General features: G+C 48.4%; 1 protein-coding gene across 8 annotated transcripts in view; it reads right to left on the bottom strand.

Moving 5' to 3' along the window:
- Positions 1-1,202: 1,202 nt before the first annotated feature.
- The window catches only part of MTCL1 (microtubule crosslinking factor 1), a 129,518-nt gene continuing 105,745 nt past the window's right edge, over positions 1,203-24,975 (bottom strand). For 6 of the 8 annotated variants that reach the window (XM_067014527.1, XM_067014523.1, XM_059041246.2 and 3 more), the window contains 6 exons: positions 22,533-22,700; positions 17,423-17,677; positions 12,333-12,629; positions 10,475-10,506; positions 7,422-8,907; positions 1,203-2,376 (listed from right to left, as the gene is read on the bottom strand). In XM_067014527.1, the coding sequence (XP_066870628.1) occupies positions 2,182-2,376; positions 7,422-8,907; positions 10,475-10,506; positions 12,333-12,629; positions 17,423-17,677; positions 22,533-22,700 (2,433 nt within the window). In that variant the 3' untranslated portion in view covers positions 1,203-2,181. The other 2 variants (XM_067014525.1, XM_067014526.1) reach the window with 2 other exon arrangements.

Genomic DNA, 24,975 nt, shown 5'->3' with positions numbered 1-24,975 from the left:
TGATAGTTTGTCTACAGCTGTGTCTAGGGGATTAAGTAGAATATTTCCTTTTTTGCATTAAAAATTATTACTGTGGTAAAATATACACAACACTCACCATTTTAATCATGTTTAAGCATAGAGCTCAATGGCATTAAGTACATTCATATTGTGCAGCCGTCACCATCATCAATTTCCAAACTTTCCACCTTCCCAAACTGGAACTCGGTGCCCATTAAGCACTGTCTTCGTTCTTTCCTCTCGCTAACTCCTGCTAACCATTATTTTACTTTTGTATCTGGAATTTGACTACTCTAGGTACCTCAGATAAGTGGAATCATACAGTACTTGTGACTGGTTTATATCAGTTAGCATAGTGTCCTCACGGTTCATCCACACTGTAGCAGGTGCCAGAATCTCCTTCCGAAGGCTGAAGAGTATTCCAGTGTATGGCTGAACCACATGTTGTTTATCTGTCATCCATCGATGGACGCTTGTATTGTTTCCACTTTTTGGCTACTGTGAATAAAGCTGCTGTGAACATGGGTGAACAAATATCTGTCCAAGTCCCAGCTTTCAGTTCCCCTGGGCCTACACCCAGAAGTGGAATTACTGGATCATGTGGTAACTGTTTAACTTTTTAAGGAACTGTCAGGCTGTTTTCCACAGCAGCTACAGCAGGCTCCAATGTCCAACAGTACTTTTTGTTTAGAAAAAAAAAAGTATAATGGAACTGTGGTAATACTGGGAAAATAACTTATGCCATCGCCAGTTTGTTACTGAAAGATTACAGCTAGAAGCTTCAGCCTGAAATAGGTGTTTTCTTCATCAGCACCACTTCTTCGTAAACTCCTACTTATCAAACACTGGCAGCTTGGGCTGCATCTCAGTCGAGGGATGGAAACGGCTCTTCCACCTTCCAAGGAGGGGAGAGGGTGGGCGCATTTTGACTGTGGATAACTGTTTTCCTCACACCCCCTCGCCCATCCATTTTGGCTTTTTTAGCAAAAATGTATTGCCTGTTTATCTATTCCAGGATGCCCTTGCAGAGAAACTGCAAGGCCGTTGTGCACTCACAGTGCATCCCAGTCAGATACGTGAGTGGCTGTATGACCCCCTCGCCGCCCCCCCCCCGCCCCCACCCCCCCGCACAATGGGAAACTTTTGCGTGAGCCGTTAAGAAAAGGCGGAGGGTGTGTGAGACACAAGGTCTGGGACAGGCGCCGTCTTGTAAAGGCTTTATTTCTTCTTCATCATCGTCTCATACAGACTCCGAGGCACCACCCTCTCTCTTTCCATTTGGTATCCTCAGGACTTTTTGTAGTGTTTTTCCTTAAACAAGGAAATTTGGAGTAAACACTGTATTGCCTGTTAATCTTTTAACAATAATTTTAAAATGCCATCGCTGTTGTATCATCAATGTGAGAAGACAACAGTACAGTACGAGGGGGTTCACACCGTATCACAGTGGGACAGAGGGCTCACACATAGGCGGGGCGAGACCACAGCAGCGGTATGTACATGCACCCCAGTGCTTCGAACCCAAAGACGTGCAGGTCGAGAAGAATATGTGGATTATACAGCAGGTCTGGGCAACCCAGGCCTCTCTACCTTTCCAGAATGCTGCCATCTATTCCCTCCAGGATATAGGAGATCTGCCTTGTCTACTGACTTTATGGTGGTTTTTTCATTACAAAAAGTTCACTGAGTCATACAGTCTGAAGCATTTCAAAAATTCTTAAAAAACAAGAACACTGACAAAATAAAATTAACTTAAAACACTCTAATTCAACGTGGAAATATAAACCAAACCAAATGTTAACAGTGCAAATTTAACAGTGAGGCAGTCAGTATCGCACGCGAGGGTGTTCAGAATCTCTTAAAAACTTTTTGTTTTTAAATTTATATCTTATTTACCTTTTTTTGTTTAATATACTTTCTGTAAAAAAGATGGAGACAAAAATAGTTTTCTTAGCTATGAAAAAAATTAAGTTCTTACAGGCACGTTTACTGTTTCATTCTAGAAACATCTCAGATTCACAGGTTGAACATTCAGCAGCTGTGTTTTTTTTAAAAAAAAAAAAAAACATTCTTTGACCTTGGGAAAACCAGATCTCTCCTTTTGGGGCAGAGTTCGGTTGATGATGTCGGTGTGGTTATGCAATTACAGTGAGTTATTCCAGATCATCATGCGAGCCTGCATCACAGGTGTGGCTTCTCCCCGGGCGGCCCCTCGTCGCCGAGCTCCTCCAAGGAGGTCGGGTCTCCGGGTGACGGAGCTGGTGAGGCAGTGGGGGAATGTGGGGCCCAACGGGACGGAGGGCGACGGTTTGCTGGTCTCTCGGGCCTGGAGAAGCAGGGTTCTAGGGATGGAGCTAGTGCAGAACAAGGGAGTTCCTTCAAAGCCGAGGAAGAGAAAGACAGGGTTACTCAGACGGACAGGTCCTCTGGGAGGTGATCTCCCCCAAGCAAACTTCTCAGAAGACTCAAGTGCAACAGACCAAGGTGTCTGCAACTTCTGAATGCTAAGTTATACATTGCTCACAGAGTATAAGGTAAGCAAAGAATTCAACACGAATGACCAGTGACGACAGTAATGGGAAGATTGCGAATTATGATGAAAACGTGGCATGAGATGGGTCTGTATACGAGGCGCCTTTGGAACTGGGCTGCAGCGAATGGAAGGGGGGAGCCAGAGTCCTGAGTGGTCTGCCCAGTCCGAAGAGGCTGGCCATGAAGGGATCATACTCTATCTACGACTCCACCAGCAACGGGGCTCACCTTCAAACCAACTCTGCTACCCTTTATTCCAGGCTGACTGGCACTGGGTTAAACTCCCACAACATGGCGATAATGCTGCGGGCAGAAACTTTAATTGTAGGTGGTTTTATCTTCCTGGCAGCAGCATTTAAAAAGTGGAGCCCGGGCTTCCCTGGTGGTGCAGTGGTTAAGATCGCCTGCCAATGCAGCGGACACGGGTTTGATCCCTGGTCCGGGAAGATCCCACATGCTGTGGAGCAACTAAGTCCGTGTGCCACAACTGCTGAGCCTGCGCTCTAGAGCCCGTGCTCCACAACAAGAGAAGCCACAACAATGAGGAGCCCGCGCACCACAACGAAGACCCAACACAGCTAAAAATAAACATTTATAAAATAAAATTTAAAGAAGTGGAGCCCAAGTGTGCTTCTATGCTACGGGCTCCTGCACCTTCTGAGGACCAATCACCTACAGTACATCCTCTCAAGGCTGCTGCTCCTTTTTTGGTATTAGAGGCTGTTGAGCTACTTGCCCTTACTCTGCACGCCAGGACAAAGGACACTGACTTGGGATCTGTGGGCACAGAGTTGTGGGCAGCTGTGGCCTGAGGAAACGGTGAGTTCTATCCACCCAGACACCCACACTACAAGAGGCTGAGGTGGGAAACCACTGTGATGAAGAACACAGAACAAGGACCCTCAGAGCCACTCAGGAAGTAAGTCGAGGGATGTAAAGAGATGTGATGAGCACAGCAGAGCGGAATGAGGAGCGTGTAGTCATCAGAGCGATGAAGAGACAGGGAGAAGATGGAGGGCGGGGCACCGGAGGGATGGGGGCGTGGTTGCTGCCCAGGGGCAGCAGAAAAGGAGCATCGACCCCCACACAATGACTCTAACATCCCTAGACCTACTGGTGGCACTTCATATGACTACAGGGAGGCCTCATCAGCGAAGCACTTATACTAATGGAAACCATGACAACCAGAGATACCTCGCCTGAAAACACATCAGCACTGAAACAGCCAAAATGAAAGGAAACGTCCTCACTTTAGCCCAGCCCAGGGCACGAGGAACGGTGGCTCAAGAGATGTGTGGTTTGTGTTGCATATATAAGTGTTGGTTTGTAACATGTGTTGTCTATCAGTGTGTGTAGGTTGCCGGCATAGGATTTTTGGACACCACTGCGGCCTGTTTCTACTAAGCTGAGGCTGAGTAACAAGGGTTTTCTGTTAATTTGTGCCACCTCGTCGCTAGCGTCTGTGTGCACAGAAGAAATGCTGTGTGACCATGAGTTCAAGGGAACAAAGTTCTCTTTAGTATCACACCAGCACATCTGAGCAAGCAATGCTGTTTTTTTCCCGAGAAGCCCCTGCCACAGGCTCTGGGGGCATCTCATCCTTGCAGCACCTCTTCTAGAAATAACCTCTGGAGCCATTCTTTGTCATTTTTCGTGGGGGCATGTGCTTAGTGTTTGAGAGCCAGTTGTATTTAAGGCCAGTGGATAAGGGTGGGTGACTATAGCCTTGATCACAAACAAGGTTGGTATTTTCTCTCAAGCCTTGATTCAGGCTCTGAAGGTGATTCTGCAATTTTGGAGCAGGGACGATTGTGCTGTTTAGTCAATTAACACAAATTTATTGAGCACTTACTGTGACCCCTATGGTGACCACTGGGAAGGACAAGATACATAAGTATTTATTCCCTCTGGTGTGGTTTTTGAAAAAAAAAGCCTCATGCATAGTGGTCACACCTTATAGCAGCACATGGCAATGCACAGCCACTGAAGTGTCAGTGAGCAGGCAGGCCGACTAGGAAGACGCTCGGCTCAGAGACCTGCAGGCGGGATAGTTCCCTCTCTGGCCAATGTCCTTTTACCCCTTCGGGAGCATACTGGCTGCAGACTGCACAGGAGAGGGGACATCTCAATAGGATCTCTACTGAGCAGTCAGTACCCCGGGGGGCAAGTGGTGCTGTCCAGGCCTGCCATCTGTCCCTGCAGGTGGACGCTGGGCCAGCCTGGAGCAGAGCTGCCCGGGATGGGGGGGCCTCCTTCTGTGGGTCAGATGCCAGCCCTGAGCTACATGACAACCTCTCCAGACAGTGTGGAAAGAAGGAAGAAAGCACTTACGGCATGAGGCAGGCAGGGCTAGAGTCCCCAGGGGGCAGTTAGTAAGACAGTTTGGTTCTGGACAGAACAGACAGACAAAGAAGAGAAAAAGCAAGGAGGTTGGAAAGTACTTTTTAAAAAAGAACAACAGTAAAGGTTTAAAGTCAACAAGCCTGGTGGCAGCCAGCTGGAGAAGCGAGGTCCTGCAGAAGCGGGCACACAGGCCCGTCCCCGCCTGGCCAGAGCAGGAGGGGTCCTCACGACAGAACAGCTACAGACCTCTCCCTTCCGCTGGCTATTCTTCTCTTCTTCCCGAGCTGCTCCTTGGCATTTAACATTTCCAACACCCTCCGACTGCTGTTTTTGAAACAGAGCCCATTAAACAGCCAGATTGTTTTAGTCACAATGACCACATGACTGCAGCTCAGACTAAAACTTTCCCTTTGAATTTTCCACTGAGACATTAACTTCTCTCTGCATCGGTGCTATGTCTTCAAGAGAAACAGAGTGAATAAGTAGCTCGTGGGGTGAGAGTGAGGGGAGAAAGGGAGTTTCCTACTGTGCCCGTTCCTGGCTAGGGATGAGTCTATCACCCACGCTTAGATGTCCCATTGAGCACTCCGGGAAGGATTCTCCCACACGGGCTCAGAGGAGGGTGGGAAATCTGAATTCATGCTGCTGCTTTTGAAACGAAAAGAACTACCACAAATCTAGGGAGGGATGGGAAGGGATCTTGGGGTCTCCAATGGGCCTAATATAGTAAGTCAGTTCAGGTGAGGAATAATTCCACTGGAGTCTAGAATAAGCCACATTCCAACAGTAAAGGAAAAAGAGCCCATGACATTTAAACACTGCCCGTGAGAGCGCCATGCCAGTTCTGAACCCCTGACACCGTGCCTGGGCCCCCTTTAAATCGGCCATCACCTCTTTGGTAGTAAACACACCGAGAAGAAAATCTAAACAGACACTTCACAGGGGACCAAAGGGGGGCACAGCTTTATACGGATAAAGCCATTTTCACGCCTTGGTTTAATGACTGAATCACAGCACTATTTCCTTTCTAGTCTCATAGATTGCCTGCAGCATTCATTCGTGACTCAAAATGAATTTAGTCTCTAATATAAATGGACACCACAGACAAGCCAGTTAATGCTTGGGACAAAGCTCTCATTCCACAAAGGTGTGGCACTCACCCAGTTAGACCCCCTGCAGCAGCAAACCACTTACCTGAGGGGCCCCGAGGGATGGGGTAACAGAAGCCCGGAGAAGACACCATTTGTTACCTGAGAACACAACCTCCTTCTCAGAGCACCTTTGGCAGGCGTAGGCCACAGACTGTCAATATTATTAGGTTGAACCACATGGTGTTGCCATTTCTGTAGGTCATTGGCAATTTCACATGGTTTAATCTATTTCAGATTTAAACTCTATATTTTGAGTTAAATGCCTCTTGTTGGGTTATACTGGGAAGCTGAGCATTCCTTTTCCCGCTGTGGGAAATGTGGGGCAGCAGGTGGATCAGGTGACACAGGAAATACACCTCCTCCTCTCCTCACCTGTGCAGCTGGGGCTGTAGAGCCTGGGGAGGAAGCGTGCACGTGTCTTTCTCTAACCTTCGCCATCTGCTCTCTGCCCAGCCTGGAGAATGCCTACGGGTGTCTGGATTCCACTGCTGTGGAGGTTTTGCATCTGGGTTCCTGGTGGGTCAGGCCTCACCCCCAGGTCTACACATAAGGGTGTCTGACCAAGGGCTGGGAAAGCTCCTCGGGCGCTGCGTGAACGATAAGGCCAACATCACCACCGTTCTCACCCCCGGCATCATCATCGGGCTTTGTTTTATTTTGCCCATCCTTGCCATGGTCCAGTTATACCACATGTGGGTATGATCAGGGCAGAATTCAAGATCGACTGATTTGCAAATAACCTTAAGGGGGGAGGGATACAATAATAATAATTTGTCATAGGTAACATAATAATAGGCGATGTTTAAAGGGATAAGGATAATCGCGTTGTATGAAGGCAGGATTCTGACCTTATCCATTGCTCTCACCAGGTTTTACTGCTAAGAGGACGCACGCACAGAGAGGGTAATGGGATTTCTGAGACGTGGACCCACCGTCTGCACCGAAGCCAGCGCTGGGATCCAGACACCCTTCCTGTAGGTCCTGACGAGAGGTGTTCTGTGTCCACCCTGTCAAAACCCTCTCTTCATCACACCCACAGCTGGAGCAGAAAGCCTGATGTTGCCCACACACGCTCCCAGGACACAAACTCATACAGAAGGAGGGGCAATATGACCCCAAGTGAAAAGCCCCGATAAACAGACAAGCCAGAGTGGAGGACCTGAGTCAGTCCCTGAGCTACTTAAGAAAACCATCTCATGGTCCGCAGAGGATCACTGATGGCAAGAAAACCAAGTTCTCTTTTAAGAAGCAGCTCAGGGTTTGCGTTCCTGCTTGTTCCATCCTCCCCTAAACCTCCTGAACTCACGTAACCTGGCACAGCCCCAGGGTCAGCTATACTGACACTGAAAAGGATGAGCTGCAGGGGGAGGGCGTGGGATACTCAGCCTCCTTTACCTCGATGGACCCTGGCTCCGCTCTGACCGTCATTTCTCCCACGGGGCCGTTGCTGCTGAGACTGGGGGTGCCATGGGCGGCCTGCCTCTGCTCCTCCTTTAAGGCGTGTTCCAACAGCTTCCGGTGGAGGATCCGGGCAACGTTCTCGGTGAGCGTGTAGCCGGGGGGAGCGGACAGGTCCTGCCTCGCGGGCGTGCCCTCTCCCCCTTCCTCCCTGCACGTCTCAGAGCCACCCCCGACCGGGCTGGGCGACCGGCCTCGGGAACTGGGGCTCGTGTCCTGGCCCGGGCCCAGCTCTGGCGGGGGCTCTGCCGAACGAGACCGACTGGCGGCCCGCACCCCCTTCTGGAAGGGGTCCTGCACCATAGGGCTGTGGTCGATGATGCTGAAGAGGCTGGAGAGGCCGTCGTTGATGGCGGTGTGCACGGGGCTCTCCCGAGTGGTGGTAGAACGGGCCCAGGCTGACTCGCCGCAGCCCTTCGGGGCCAGTCCCGGGGAGGTCCTGCTGCTTGGCTGGTCCACTCTGGGGAGGGGCTTCCTCTGCAACTTGGGAGACCCGTACTTGGGGGAGCAGCATGTGCGTTCAAACTTGGCCTGCACCTTCTCGATGGCGGGGGCCACTTGCCTGTTCCTGAGGCCGCGGGAGGGAGAGGACACGGGCGTGGTGCCACCCCCCGCCTTGGGCGTGAGACACTTGTGGGGGCTGCTGGTGACGGCGCTGCCCCGCAGGGCTTCGGTCTGCAGGCCTATGCTGATGGTCTGGACGGTCTGCGTCCCTGTCGTCCGGGACCCATTGGTCTGGCAGGCCGTGTCCTTGACCAGAGGCTCCCCGGGGCTGGAGCAGATGGCACTGACGGAGAAAGCCACCTCCTTCATGTCATCACTCAGGTTCTTGGACATCTCCAGGCTGTGCAGCGGGGGGGAGAAACCGAGGGTGCCGTCGAGGGGCCAGAGCCCACCCTCTGTGTAGTCTCGGGGGTGCTTGGAGGGGGCACAGGGCCACCTAAGAATGTGTTCAGAACAGCCCCCCTTGGCGTCCCCTGGGCCCCCTCGGGCACTGCCCTCACCACCTGCCGCCACGGTGCCATCCAGCCTCCGGACGGTGGGCGGGCTGTGCAGCATCCTCACCCCGGCCTGCTCGGCGCAGCCAAGGCTCCGCGGGAGCTGCTTCTGGCAGTGCTCCGGGCTGGTCACGGTGTCTGTGGTCAGGGTGATGCTCGTGGTGAGGTACCAGCAGGAGTCGGAGAAAGGGTCGGTGCTGGCCTCGGGCCTCGCCCGACCCGCCTCGGTCCTGTCTCCCCAGGGGTCTGGGGGCCTGTCGTCCCAGCTCTTGCTGTTGAACTCCTCGATGTACTTGAGGTCATCTGGGGAGAGGGGCGGGGTGACGTCTTCCTTGCTGCTGGTGGCGGGCAGGCCCTTCTCTGGCAGGAAGGGAGAGCCATCCATCAGGCGCTGGAACTCAGACATGGATGACACGGACACGGCCCTGGGGAAGGGGAGAGGAGAGGTGTCAGCTGCCACCGGCTAGGGAGCCACGGCCCTGGAACCCCCGACCCAGCACAGCCTGTGTCCTGCCCGCATGCACAGTGCCTGTGTCTCCACCTGAAGGATCAGGACACGTTCCAGCTGCCTGATGTTTTCCACTCTTGGGCGGACCCTCTGGTGTCCAACAGGCTTTTATGGCTGTGGAATTGCTGCAGGAGCCTTGTATTGGTCAGAATTTACTACGGCCGACCCTCAAAACCGTGGGAGAGGTGGGCCTCCAGGGCAGTCAGAGCTAAGCTCTAACCCTACTCTGCAATATTCTAGTTCAGTGCATGGATGCTCCACAGGAAGAAGGGGAGCCTGGCTGTGGCCTGGCCTCTCCACGTACTTGATGGGCACCTTCAATGTCGAAGCTGCGGGAGCTTCCCGAGTTCCCGGCATTAGAGCAGGCGCGCGTCCCACAGACGTGAACGCACCACAGTCCCAATCCAAATGAGAAAATGGAGCGGCGGGGAGGGAGAGATGCCACCACAAAGCGACTGTGACCCGAAGTCTTCTCAGCCCATGGGCCTCATCCTCTGTTGGCTTAAAGCACTAACAGTCTCCCAAGGCCAACGGAAGATGTGGAGGAGAGGAGGGCGGTGGAAGGTGTGATCAGGCTGGCGAATGATTTCAACACCATTTCAAACAGAAATCCCCTCTGGCCCTGCCCTGACCCACCCACAGGCTCAGTCCTCCCCTTCCCTCTCTACTCAGTTTAAACAAATTTGCTTATATGTGCCTTTTCAGACATGTCCCATCATACATATATGGGTTACTAGAATACATGATTACGAACACCAACTACTTTATGTTTACTTCAAGGATTACCGCCAGGAAATACTGTAATAAATTCTCCTAGGAGAGCTTTTAAATGGTCAGTCTGTAAAGTGTCTCATATCAAGAGGGAGTTTTTTCAGACTTTAAATTAGAAGAAAGGGTTTCCATGGACTTTGCAAAAACCATTTAACACAATCATCTCCTTATATACACAACTCTAACCACACAGCTCTTACTGTGACACTAATACACACATGAACGCAGCATAGCACTGGCCTTTTTGTTGCTAATAATTTAAAATACCATATTTATGAAATTAATATAGCAACTACTTATCCAGAAGTTTTACTCTAAGTCATTTTTGAAGAGTGTCACAGTACACACTGCAGTGACAAGATAGAATTTTAAGACCAGGAGGTTTTTTTAATTTTTCGTTGCATTGGGTCTCTGTTGCTGCGTGCGGGCTTTCTCTAGTTGCGGCGAGCAGGGGCCTCTCATTGCAGTGGCTCCTCTTGTTGCAGAGCACGGGCTTCAGTAGTTGTGGCTCGAGGGCTCTAGAGCACAGGCTCAGTAGTTGTGGCGCACAGGCCTAGTTGCTCCACGGCACGTGGGAATCTTCCCGGATCGGGGCACGAACCCTTGTCCCCTGCATCGGCAGGCAGATTCCTAACCACTGCGCCACCAGGGAAGCCCAAGACCAGGAGGTTTTTACTGCAGTAGTCTACTATCATTTCATCAATGTTACTTACCTTTGAAGATTTCCCTTGTGATTTTCTTCTTCCTATAAAGAAGAAGTAAGTTTATCTGAATTGGTTAACATTGGCTGCCTGGGGGCCTTCAGGGTGCTAAGTGATTTTTCTCTTAGGACAATACCATTTAAAACATACATGGGAGCCAAGTTTGGGCCAAGAGTGCCTCTGCCTCTCAGCCCTTTGAAGTACAATAATGACACCAGAATCCAGGGGTGATGAGGGGTTAGAGCCTCTGAGTCCAGGGAGGGCCCACGTGAGAAAAATTGGCTATAAACATTGTCACAAAGTGGCTCTCCTGTGCTCCTCAGAGGGCATCACTAAGCATGTGAGCTTCAAAGCTGCCTCGTTAATGACTGAATGTGTGTGTGTGTGTGAGTGTGAGTGAGTGAGAGAGAGCGCACAAACGCATGCAAGAGAGGTGGTGGAGAACGGGGAGAAGGAGATGGAGAAGAAGGAAGGGAAGACAACGGTGAGAGCAAGTTAGGGGAGAGACGTCTCTTGGCCTCAGCCTGTCTACAGAAGTTGGTGTGAGAGGTATAGACTACTACATATAAAATAATCTACAAGGATGCATTGTACAGCACAGGGAATATTGCCAATATTTTATAATAACTAAAGGGAGCATAACCTTTAAAAATTGTGAATCACTGTTGTACACCTGCAACTTACATTGCATACCAACTGTACTGCAACAAAAAATGCAAAAAAAAAAACCTCGGTGTGATGTCCTTAGAGGGCTCTTTGTTTTAAATATCACCCTTGGGAATCAGGGAAGGTACAGTGACCTCTGCTAAAGAGAACATGCACACATGGTCCTCCTGAGGACACCCCCGTGCAGACCAGTCCTGAGGGAGCGGGGCCCAGTGAGCCTTCAAGGTATTGTGACTGAGTCCTGGCACAGCAAATCACCTGTGAGCATCCCCCAGGCAGCCCTCCCGTGGGATCTGGCCACTGCTTTGAGATGGCATAGGAGACGATGCCACTAGATCCCCGGGGTGGCATGCTGGCGTTGTCACCTCTGCTGGGTACAGGTGCTGAGGAGAAGGCACTTGACCTCGCCGACCTGTGACTGAGGGTGATCCCCCACTTCAACATCCCTGCCTGGCGGGCACCCCGTCTGCTGAGCGTGTCGAATGACAGGTGCAACCACTGTGAGATTGGCTCACAGGTATGATTCCTAAAATCAATCTTTAAAACCCAGTTTTTAAAGTCATAACCAGAAAAACCCAGTGCTGTGCTGTGAAGATTTCTGCACAGAGCTAAGCTCTTCTATTTGCTGATCTAAGTTACATAGGTTTCTAGTGTTGGATTTTTTTCCCTTTGCACAAGGTATTTATTGTATGTCATTGGTTAGTGACATTTGTTACTTTCTTTAAAGCAAATCTTTTTTGTTATTAATGTTTTCTGGAATCAGAAGGCTATACTATGATTTTTTAAAAAGTTGCAGCTCTACACTTCGCAGGATGATCTATTGGGTTTGCCAGAAAGTTCGTTTGGTTAATGGCTAGACTACGTCGTTAAATAAAGTTCTTGCTGAAAATGTCTTTTATTTTTACTCAAAACTGAATGAACTTTTTGGTCAACCCAATATTTCCTCTTGTGTTTCACTGGACCCTCCCATTCACACAGGACACAAGCCCTGAATTTCTGAACCTGAGACAAGCAGCTAAGTGAAGCAGGGAGCCTGGGGTCAGGACCACCAAACAAAGCTCCTGCACCATGAACGGTTCATTTTTACTGACCCCAGAGGCCGTGATATGCAAAACCAGGGGCCTGCCGGCCACTCGGCCGGCTTCCCAAGTCCCTGCCCTCGGTCCTGCCGCAGGTAACTAGACCCCAAACCCCCCGGGCTGACCTCGGGGAAGCAGTTCCTGAACTCCCTCTCGGGCTTGCGGTCTGGAGGCTCCTCTGGCTCGTCGTCCAAGGATAGGGCGTCCAGGTAGAGGTTCTCCCGGGCTGAGCACCTGTCCGATTCCTTCAGCTTGGACAGCGGCTGGTCTTCGAACGCGCTGGAGTCGCTGACCGCGCAGGGCCACATCCCCGTGGGGCGGGGCGCCCAGGGTCTCCCCGTGTGGGCGCAGGGGCGGACATCGCCTTCCTTTTGATCACACAGGAAACTGCCACCTCTCTGGGGGCTGTTTTCTCTCTGCAACTTGAGGGTTTTAGAATGAAAACAATTAGCCTCATTTTTCTGTCTGTTGCTCCCTAAGGCCATGGTTTCTCCACAATTTGGAATTAACATATATGGTCTCTCTGAAGACGGTGAGAAGTCTACGTTCTTAAAGTTCTAACCTTAATTTCAAACGTAACACATCACAAATGCTTTTTGAAAAGAAAAATCACAATTTTATAGGGACTAGAAAAATCTGCATTAACCACACGCAAGCCAGCTCCTTCTGATGAGAATGTTAGTGTACATAACTTCGAGTACCGTGCTCACAGGAAATTATACATGTATTTTTTTAATCCAACATTACCAAGTGACACATTTAGAACTCCCTCTTTGTAATTACCTTCAGAACGTAAGGCACACTCCGTGGAAAGCCATCAGTGATAGCAAACTTCTGAGGGTGAATTTGATTTTCCTAACTAGCAGGGTTTCTAAATAACAACAGAGCATGGCCTCCAAATTACTTGAAATGGGTCCTACATAAGTCCCGAGTGGTCACCTGGGTTATAACCACTGGATGTCGAAAACATCTTACACTTTGCTTGAGAGGATTAAAATTTAGCTACAGAGGTGATTAAAGATCTGGTATGACTAGAAAAACAAAAACATGAGCCACATAGTTTGGAGTCATACTTTTCTCTGACTTGGTAAATAAATGCAAGCAGCAGCAGTGGGGAAACCTCAGGAGACCTGGAACCACTGTGTGTGGCCGGCCGTCTCAGCTCAGTGTCCCCACCTGTAAGAGGGGTGCCCCTCTCTCTGGGGCTGTGGGAGGGCTGCAGGCCAGGCCCGGCGTAAAGCTCGCTGTTCGTCAGCAGGACCACCACCGAACCCCGCTGAGGCCTGCGTGATTCCTCGGGCCTGACTGCACCGATAAACAAACGCCTCACGTCCTCACGACATGGGGGGCCCTTCGGGAGGAGTCGCGTGGAACCACAGGGACAGGCAGGGACACGCGTGCCCGCAGTGCTCTCTCCTAGGAGAGCCCTGAGGGGCCGCCCTGGACCCTCCCGGGCTCCCCTCCAAAACAGGCAGAAAGCACCTTGCATGGCTCGGCTCATGCACTCCACCGCCCTGGCTGCTCTTTGGACTTGAACTCAAGGGTGGGGGCGGCAGAAGTGGTGCCCGGAGGCTCTGACCCTCCCTTGGAAGCGCATTCATTTACCCTTTAACAAGGCATCTTTCACAAACTACACCTCCTGTCCTAACTCGAGCCTTCATCAGCAAGCTGGATAAGTGTGGCCTGTGTGTCGCAGGGAACAAAGCCATGAGGAGTCATGGGGACTTTTACTCATTTCTAGTAATTTCTGAGGTGGTGGAGCCAGTCTCAGTATTATCTTCATTTTAGGAGAAAGATGGAGATTCAAGCAGCTGGAGCTTAAATGTTAAGAGTTTGAGGCAGAATCCCAGTTGAATTAGGGAACAAGCCAGTCACCGGGGGTTTCAGCTCAGCCCCCTCTGCTCTCTACCCCCTCCCCGGTGACACAGCTCTCAAAGATGCTAAATGCTTTCTTTTTTAAAAAAATGAAAAGGAGAGTTTATTATGTTCATCTAATGCATGTCAGTGTGATTTAGTTTCAACATATGATCATTTCCAAGCTATTTCGGGCACAGAATTAAAATGCAAGAATCACATTTGAAGCTGTAAATGTGCACGGAGGGTGCGTGTGAAGAGGGGGGAGAACGACTGCAGGGGAGAGCTATGATCCTGCACGTTCTCACTCAGCAAAGCGGGGTTTCAAAAATAAACCTGGGCAGCCAGGAGCAATGTGCACTAAAGCTATGTTAGTTAGGTTCCCTAAAAATGAGCTGCAGTGGTTTCAGCTGGAGGTGTCTGCTGCCAAGATACCTCTGCATTGCTGTCAGAGAATAAAGGGTCCCTAAAAGGATAGGGTTTCCTAGGAGAGTCATTTCAAACCAGGCATCGGCACCTACTGTACTTAGAGTCTTGCAGTAGAACAACTTATAAAGCAAACACCAAATTTACAAGATTTGCAGGCAACAATAAGCCCTTGAGAATGTCACTTTACCTGAATTGGTCACAAGAAAAAAGGTTACTTTGTACACAGGTTTTAAAAGAACAGCCTTTCATGCTGTAGAGGTAACTGATTTCAGGAAGTCACTGGAAGAAGAATGGAATGAGGTGAGCTTTCGTTTAGTTCTTTAACACAGCCAACTACCTCCTAAGGCCTCTGCAGGCCGAGACTGAACAATTTGGAGGAGAAATGTAGTGTAACCCCAGGAAGGTTAACTCTCACCCATCAGATCTGGGTTGAGACAGATGCTGATAAGATAGATAGTGTGTGTTCAATGACCTTAACCACATTCCCACAGTCATTCGTCATATCAAATGCCTCACATGGCACAGAAATTATGTAGGAATTCAACACCACCCGGCAAGTACGAAGCATGTGTTCTCAAAGTGGAAAATGGATTTAGTGTTACTTCTTTCACCATCTGTATTAGGTCATCACAGACAAGGTTACACGGCCCACCACAGTCAGATATCGAGGGGCATACGTTATGAAGAATGTTTGTCTACGTGTCTTGTTGTAGATGTAGATGTCTGCACATCTACGGAATGTGCAGCTAAAAGTTAAATGAATGAACAACTCAATAACTGATTAAAAAAAAATCTAAACACACTACACTTTAGCCAATTTCCTCTTTTACAGAGAGAATACCTATAACTGCTTTTCCTCATTTTCAGGATTGGGTACTGTGATTTTGTTGTTGTTGTTTGCGGTACGCGGGCCTCTCCCGTTGCGGAGCACAGGCTCCGCACGCGCAGGCTCAGCAGCCATGGCTCACGGGCCCAGCCCCTCTGCGACATGTGGGATCTTCCCGGACTGGGGCACGAACCCGCGTCCCCTGCATCGGCAGGCGGACTCTCAACCACTGCACCACCAGGGAAGCCCATATTTTTGAAAGCCACAATTGCATCTAAAAACGTCAATGAAATCATTGTACAAAGCCTGCGGGATCCACCACACAGATGTCAGGAACAGATGAATGAACGCCCAGAACCCACGCGTCTTGAGTCCCTTTTGCTCAAAGACGTTAACCTTGATGACTGAGGTTCTGAGGCTGTCATCGTGGTAGGGCCATGGCAGTAGTGACAGTCTGGAAATGGAGTTCAGCCCCTGCCCACTCATCTTTCCAAAGATAGTCTTAAAATGGGGTGGCTGTTCATCCCTAGGGCATTAACTCTTCAAACTTCCAATGTCACTGGATGTCTTACTAATTTTTCCTTCATTAGAAATTCCTCATTCCCCAAAGTAAAATGAAGCCCTTAAAGACTTGCTTAACTTGCATCCAAGGTGTGACTTCCAAAATGAAGCCACGATGAGACCAACAAGCCTACAGCTCACGGGCAAAGGGGATGATGACGATGGCCTTGCTGGGGTGCGGGAGGGACAGTGTGTGCGGTCCTGGAGGGACGGCCAGGAGGGACCCTCCCTGATAACGAGGTACCTGGAGGAGCCAGGATACTGGTCAACGAACGTTGGATGAGTCCGTGACCACTTTGTAAGAGTACGTGCTGCATCTGCCCCTACGATTCCCACCCGACAGCTGATCCTCTGCAATAGAGTACAGGCGCACAGGGGATTTAAGACAGAAGATTCTTCTCAGGTGCCACATTTCTAGGCCAAACAGGAAGTAGCCAACTTTCCTTCGATAGAATTTGGGGAATTTTGAAATGAGCCAGATCATCTACCAGTCTGGTGACTCAGCTGTGTGAGTAACCAAACCCAGGAAGGACGTAGGGCCTCTCTATCTGCAGTGCACTTCTGCTCAGAGCCAAAGGTTCCTGGTCCTTTTCAGTTCTCTCTCCCTCGCCCCCTCCCTTCTCAGCAGTGAGCAGAAACGGACCTTTGCCACTGCACCTGCAGAACACAGGTCCCAGGTCTAGGGATAATACAGCACATTTTCCGAAAGGCAGCATGGATATTTATAATAGAATAATGAAGTTATTTTTCCTGCATTCAGTTTATTGATTAATACATTTCCTTGAGGCCTCCTGAATTTATAAGTGTGACAGGCTGAACTACAGTGTATGCTATGTAAAAATCCCGCCAGGGTAGAATCCCAGTCCTTCATCAGTTTCATGTGAAAATTTAATTTGTGCACTACTCAGGCAGGACTGCAGCTACGCAAACTGTCCTAAGTCTGACGCAAAGCAGGGAGTGATTATCTCTAGAACAACAACTCCCCCTTTCCCACAGAACTCATCTACATTTTTCAGTGTTTGTTTAGCTGAAGATGATGAACGATCAGTCACTTCCCCTGACTGTGTCCTGTCTAATCACAGCTCCGCGAGATCCACAGCAGGTGCAAACAGCCTGACTTCCTACTGACTTCAGCAATTTCTTTACTAATGGACAGCAATTCCATTCAAGCTGGAGCAGTCACTGTGACTGCATCTTTAGTGGCAGACTTAAAAGCTAGTTTGCTTTTTGGTAGAAAATCACTTCCTAAGGCCTGAAATAATGTCATCTTTCAAGTTTAGTCTTTAAACACCTTTTAAAAAGTTACCCCTCGACTGTACACACACAGGGAAGTTACCCACAGACTTTGCGATGAAAAAGTCTGTGTCATGGGAGGGCTGAGCCTAGGTCTCCAACACCAGAACTCCTAGGATTTCTTCCTCTTCCTCTGGAAGCCCCTACATCAGCCTGATGCAGCAGAGACCTCCGAGCTGTCTGATTTTCCCCTTCTGAGTGCTCTGATTTCCAGGTCAGGTGTCTGTGCCTCCTCCCCTGGGGCATCCTCACCTGTTCGATTCTCCACAGGAGCTCCTTCTCCTGCCGCCCCCACTCCTGCCGCTCCCGGTCCAGGCGGTCGAGAAGCTCTACCTTCTCCCGGTTCCAGTTCTTCTCACTGTGGTGGATCTGCCATTGCAGGTCCATGACCAGCCCATGACTGTCAGCCAGGAGCTTCTGCTGTGCCTCCCTCTCCTTCCTGAACATGCCTTTGCTGTCAGCAGAGGAGCCTGGGTCTCCCAAACTTTTCTCAGTCTTCGCTTCCAGCTGTCAAGGAGAACAGACTTAGGAACTTAGTCCCTGAGAGTCTCACATTAGTAGGTGAAGAAAATCTCAGCACGTTCATGTATTATCCCTGGAAACATGTTTAAACCAAGATCTGACCAATCTTATGGAGGAAGCACTTTTCCTCTTTAAAGTCCTAATTAAAAACATCTGACATGGGAGAAAATTTGTAAACAAAGCAACTGACAAAGGATTAATCTCCAAAATATACAAGCAGCTCATGCAGCTCAATATCAAAAAAACAAACAGCCCAATCCAAAAATGGGCAGAAGACCTAAACAGACATTTCTCCAAAGAAGATATACAGATTGCCAACAAACACATGAAAGGATGCTCAACATCACTAATCATTAGAGAAATGCAAATCGAAACTACAATGAGGTATCACCTCACACCAGTCAGAATGGCCATCATCAAAAAATCTACAAACAGTGAATGCTGGAATGGGTGTGGAGAAAAGGGAACCCTCTTGCACTGTTGGTGGGAATGTAAATTGATACAGCCACTATGGAGAACAGTATGGAGGGTCCTTAAAAAACTAAAATTAGAACTACCATATGACCTAGCAATCCCACTACTGGGCATATACCCTGAGAAAACCATAATTCAAAAAGAGACGTGTACCACAATGTTCATTGCAGCACTATTTACAATAGCCAGGACATGGATGCAACCTAAGTGTCCATCGACAGATGAATGGATAAAGAAGATGTAGCACATAATATACAATGGAATATTACTCAGCCATAAAAAGAAATGAACTATTTGTAGTGAGGTGGATGGACCTAGAGTCTGTCATATATACAGAGTGAAATAATTCAGAAAGAGAAAAACAAATACTGTATGCTAACATATATATATATGGAATCTTAAAAAAAAAAAAAAAGTGCTTCTCATGAACCTAGGGGCAGGACAGGAGTAAAGACACAGACATACAGAATGGATTTGAGGACACAGGGAGGGGGAAGGGTAAGCTGGGATGAAGTGAGAGTAGCACTGACATATATACACTACCAAATGTAAAATAGCTAGCTAGTGGGAAGCAGCTGCATAGCACAGGGAGATCAGCTCAGTGCTTTCTGACCATTTAGAGGGGTGGGAGGGAGACACAAGAGGGAGGGGATATGGGGATATACCTATACATATAACTGATTCACTTTGTTGTACAGCAGAAACAAACACAACATTGTAAAGCAATTATACTCCAATAAAGACGTTAAAAAAAAAAATCTGACAGAGTCACACAGAAGGTGAAGCAGTGAATCCACCCAGCTTCCCAGAGTCTGCTTCTTGCTCTCCTTCCCAACTGTGAGTCATCACATCTCTTGCCTGTCCTGCTGTACAGCTCCTTGCGGGAAGGCACATGTCTGTCCTTACATCCTTAGCCCCCATGTGGAACCTGGTGATAGGACAGTGATGTAACCTAGCAGTCTATAATAACACCCAGGAGATTAAAGACCAAAAACTAACAAGCAAGCAAAAGAACTCCCATCTAGACATCACATGCAAACTGCTGGAAACCAAAGAGGAAACCTTGGAGGCAGACAGAGAAAAAATAAACAAACCACATGGAGACACACAGATGAGAATGACAGCAGACCTGTCCTCGGAAAGTATGTAAGTCAGGGGAAAATGGAGTGACATCTTGAAAGGGCTGGAGGGGGGAAATGTCAACCTCAACAGAATTCTATACTCAACAACAGCATCTTTCAAAAATAATGGAAGAAAAATGCTTTTTCAACAAATGAAAACTTTAAAGCAAGCTTACATTTTGAGAAATGATAGAGGAAATTTTCAGGCACAAGGAATATGATATCAACAAACACTTTGATCTGCACAAAAAATGAACACTGGAAATGACCTAAATAAATGCAAATATAACTCATTTCCTCCTGTTTTTAACTGCTTTAGAATACTGAGTGTCTAAAGTAAAAATAGTTGCATTGTATTTTGTGTTTACAGAATGTGTAGAAGTAAACTGACAGCAGCACAGTGTACTATTGTTGGTGAATGTGATGAATTTTAGTGAAAGATTCATGAACATAAAGATGTATCTTTTTGCCTATTCTAGTTCAGCAGATCCCTGAAGTCTACCCGTATTAATCCATTCAATTCTAACGGTTTGTAATCCATTTTCTACCTCAATACCAGAATAACTTCTTAAAAATGCAAGTCAAAATGCTATACTCCCATGATAAAAATCAGGATTAATGTTTCAGTTCTTTGGCTATTCTTCTTTCCACTCGTATGTGACAAGGTGCAGCTCCTCCAGTGTGCCATGCTCCTTTCTTCATGATGGTCCCTTTTTTGTCCAAAACACTGTTTCTCTCCTTTTCCATGCGCCCACTCCTGTTCATCCTCCGAGATTCATTCTAAGCAGGTCTTTCACAAACAACCCTTCCCTGAACCCTCAAGCCGAGGTGTGTGCCCTGCATGCCCCCCCCATCCCTGAGAGCCTGTGTGCAGGCCTGGTGGGGCACTTACCACACTAGTACTAACTGTGGCCCTTGTCTGGTCTCCCACTGCACTGAGAACCTTTTCAAGATCTGTCTTATGTGTTGGGGGATCCCTGGCAGTTAGAACAAGGTCTGACCTAGGAGTCAGTTGAAGGAATCACAGATTTGGGAACTGACACAAGATGGCCTCCACTGAGAGAAAATACTTCACTTTTGGTAGAATTCAACTGTTTTGCATTTAAGTAGAAAAGGATAAAGATGAGTGAACTAGCATCAGCCCACATCCATCATTCCCCGGGCTCCAAATGTTTGAGAAACAAACAATTTGGGGCAGAAGACTAAATCTTTACCTATTACCACCTGGCTTCTGGGTTTGAAGTCCTAGCTTTATTTCTTGGTGTTTAGTGATTCTCCCCGAGGCTTTACTTGTAGCAAATGTGTGGGTGGACACCAGGTTCCTCTAAAACAAAGATGAAATGTTTTGAAGCTGGCTCATGTCAAAGATTATGCCTCCTCTTTTTAGCTACACTTACACCTCTGAAAATATTTAGGTTTTTCCACTATGAACATAGTTTTGAGTAAGTTTAAAGGCAGCTCATCCGAACGTCCTTATTTCTTCTCCACTGCCAGCTCTTCAGGCTGTGAACTAAGATAAACAGAAAATCTCGTAAGAACCTCCTACCCAGCAGTAGGCAGGATTCATAACTGGGTTAGCAGCTGCATCCCTTGCCCAGCCTGGCCCAGTGCTTTGGTCCAGCTATGCTTTGCTGCTTCCCCTGCAGAGGAGGCTATGCCTGTGTTCCACCCAGGGCTGTGAGCCAGACACCACCGCTCCCTTGGGCCAGGCAGCAGTGCCCGTGAACTTGTGGGTACCACAGGAGCTGTCTTCTTTTGACAGGACAGGCCCTTTAATCTTTTATCAAGGCCATTTTGAAGATGTCTTCTTTCCAGGCAGGTTTTTTCTTTCATGACTGAGCCAATTCATATAAAGTTTTGATTACTTTATGGTTTGCCTCAAAACAGGGCCTAGAAAATAGATTATCAAAGACGCGCAGACCTTTCCTCCCTTATCGTGATCAAGGGGCTGGAAGAAACCTGGAGAAGCAATCTGAGCGAGCAGACCCTACATGGGAAGTGATACCGCCTTCAAAGGTTTCCAGGGAGAAAGCACTTAGAAAACAGCGTTCCTGGCTCAGCCCTATCTTAACGACCAGGGCCAGGGTCTCAAATCTCTGAGAGGTTCTGCTCTCTTGTGGGTGGTGGAGGCAGTAACCTGCTCTCAGCTCCAGTTGCACTAAAGGCTCTGTGATCTGAGACGACACGCTTCCTCTAGGCCTCTGGCTCCTTCCATGTAAATAAGGACACAATTGATCAGACCTCTAGGGCTGTAGTGGGAGGTCTACAAGCTCTTTCTGGTATTGGGAGAAATCTAACGGAAAGCGTTCATTTCCTTTCTTCAGAGGTAACTAAACCACAATCCCCTTTTTGTTTGCCCCTGTCTGGATTCTGTCAGTGCACTCTGGTCACGTTTTCACCCTGGCCGTGCTTCAGTAGCACTAAAGGCAGCCTTGCTCCCTTCTCCCCACCTCCTCACCAACACTTGCTATTTCTAGTTTTCCTGATGAGAACCATTCCAACAGGTGTGAGGTGACAGCTCATTGTGGTTTTGATTTGCATTTCCCTGATGATTAATAACGTAGAACATCTTTTTATATATCTTGTTATCTGAAGAAAACGAAAGCACTGATGCAAAAAGATATCCCCCGTGTTCATAGCAGCACTATTTACAATAGCCGAGAAATAACGCATAACCTAAGTGTTCATCGACAGATGAATGGATAAAGAAGATGTGGTACATTTGTATAATGGAATACTACTCAACCATGAAAAAGAATGAAATAATGCCATTTGCAGCAACATGGATGGACCCCAAAGGCATTATGCTAAGTGAAATAAGTCAGACAGAGAAAGATAAACACTGTATGATTTCTGGTATATGTGGACTCTATAAATATTATAAATGAAGCCAAGCTCAGATGCATGGAACAGATTGGGAGTTGCCAGGGGAAGGGGGCAGGGAATGGGTGAACTCTTTTTGCTTTTAGTGTAAATAAATTGAATAATAATAATAATAAAGAGACAATCTTGTTCTACAAAGAATGGGAAAATAAAAGCTACTTTTGAAATGCTGCTGGGTTGGGGCAGTGTTCCAGATCTGGGAGAGGTAATAGTAGGGAAAAGACAGCACTGTGGGAAGGCGGGGACTTTCTGGGGTGGCAGAGTGCAGCTGCTCCTGGCTTTCTCCTCGCACCCTCTTTCCCCGGCAAGGCCCTGGGATCCGAACCCTCCCCGCAGTCGGAGAGGAGCCCTGGTGGCCATACCTGCTCCAGGCGGCACGTGAGCGCGGCCCACTCGACGTCCCAGGAGGCCTTGTCGCCAGCATATTGTTGCTGCAGCTGCCGCCGTGCACGTTCGTCCTCCTGCAGCTCCATGCGCAGCTCCTCCAGCAGCGCCTTGAGCGCGCAGAACAGCGGCTGATTCTCTGCCACCTGTGGGGACACCAGGTGGCTCTGCCATCTCACAAGGGCGAGGACAGGAGCCTGGCCAGCAAAGGGACGCTGGTGCCGGGCTGTCTCCAAGGTGGGTGGGAGGGAATCTGCACGGTTAGTGGCAGAGCCGGGTTCCCTGGTCACCTGCAAGCTCTGGGGCTGACGCTGCCAAGGGCTCATTGCATTAGGATGCTAGCACCACAGGAACCCGGAGCAGAGATGGGAGGAAGCTGTGGGAGGCCAGGGGGAGCCAAGCCAGGGCTGCCAGGACATTCTGCTTGACATCAGATGTCCCAGCTCCAATTGAGGAGCAGAAATAACAAGATACCTACACTTACCTATATATGCTGTCATTTGAGTGCCAGCTGTTGAACCAGAAGGGAATTAATAAAGGGCTCGTGTCTCTCATCAACATAGGTGTTCAGTTCAGGGCTTCCCTGGTGGCACAGTGGTTGAGAGTCCACCTGCTAATGCAGGTGATACGGGTTCGTGCCCCGGTCTGGGAAGATCCCACATGCCACGGAGAGGCTAGGCCCGTGAGCCATGGCTGCTGAGCCCGTGCGTCCGGAGCCTGTGCTCCGCAATGGGAGAGGCCACAACAGTGAGAGGCCCGCGTACCGCCAAAAAAGCCAAAAACAAAACAAAAAAAACCACATATGTGGTCATACTCAGACTTGTAGTTACCAAGAGATCATATATTACAATATATGACAAGCATAGTCATGGGGTGGGAGTGACTTTTGAGGTTTAACAATTAAAGCCAAAGGTAGAGGGTGTGGAGAAAAGGGAACCCTCTTGCACTGTCGGTGGGAACGTAAATTGATACAGCCACTATAGAGAACAGTATGGAGGTTCCTTAAAATACTACAACTAGAACTACCATACGACCCAGCAATCCCACTACTGGGCATATACCCTGAGAAAACCATAATTCAAAAAGAGTCATGTACCACAACGTTCACTGCAGCTCTATTTACAATAGCCAGGACATGGAAGCAACCTAAGTGTCCATCGACAGATGAATGGATAAAGAAGATGTGGCACGTATATACAATGGAATATTACTCAGCCATAAAAAGAAACGAAACTGAGTTATTTGTAGTGAGGTGGTTGGACCCAGTCTGTCATACAGAGTGGAGTAAGTCAGAAAGCGAAAAACAAATACCATATGCTAACATATATATATGGAATCTAAAAAAAAAATTGTTATGAAGAACCTAGGGGTAAGACAGGAATAAAGACGCAGACATAGAGAATGGACTTGAGGACACGAGGAGGGGGAAGGGTAAGCTGGGACAAAGTGAGAGAGAATGGCATGGACATATATACACTACCAAATGTATAATAGCTAGTGGGAAGCAGCCGCATAGTACAGGGAGATCAGCTCCGTGTTTTGAGACCACCTAGGGGGGAGGATGGGAGGGAGACGCAAGAGGGAGGAGATATGGGGATTTATGCATATGTATGGCTGATTCACTGTTATAAAGCAGAAACTAACACCCCACTGTAGAGCAATTATACTCCAATAAAGATGTTAAAAAAAAAAAAAGCCAAAGGTAAATGGTTAACTTGTTCGTGAAGGCTTCCTCGTGGTCCCCCGAGATAGAATCACTACCCCTCCCTCTCTTTTCTTCTCACTAATGGCAGGAAGAACCACTGCACCTACTTGTTTATCCTGTTCCTACCCTGTCCCCCAGATCTGTAAGTTGTGGGAGGAGACGGTGCTTAGCTCATGGTAAGCATGCAAATAGGTCTGATAAATGAAGAATGGATTTTTATTACTAATCTGCTTATACCTAACTTAAAAGATTTTATATTTTCTAAAACCTGCCCAGCCCTTTGGACACACATTTCAAAACCGTGATTGCTATCTTAGTATGCTTCAGCATGGGCATTTTTTCAGAAAGGTTTTGGCCAAATGAATTAATACACACTGAATCAATTATGGTACCTGGATGATAAAAGCCACACGAGCCCATCTCTTCCAATCAGACAGGAAACACTAAAAGCCTACCTCGAGCTCCCAGACCAGACTCAGGACAATCCTGTTTGGTATATTTATGAGGCAGGAGAAATAAAAGCTCTCTCAGTCCTGCTGGAGGCAGGTTGTCTGTAATATGGGAAGACAGAGAATCCCCTACATGGTAAACTTCCAGCGCTGGGGCAGCGAGGAGCGGCCCTCCAGCCTGGGATCTGCATGCACATCGGCATTCTGTCCTCCATCAGCTCGAGAGCCAGTCGTGCTTCTAAAACCACCTAGTCAATGCATGAAACA

The sequence above is a fragment of the Kogia breviceps genome, chromosome 15 (assembly GCF_026419965.1).
Source record: "Kogia breviceps isolate mKogBre1 chromosome 15, mKogBre1 haplotype 1, whole genome shotgun sequence".
NCBI lineage: Eukaryota > Metazoa > Chordata > Mammalia > Artiodactyla > Physeteridae > Kogia > Kogia breviceps.
This window is presented reverse-complemented; position numbering and strand designations above follow the sequence as displayed.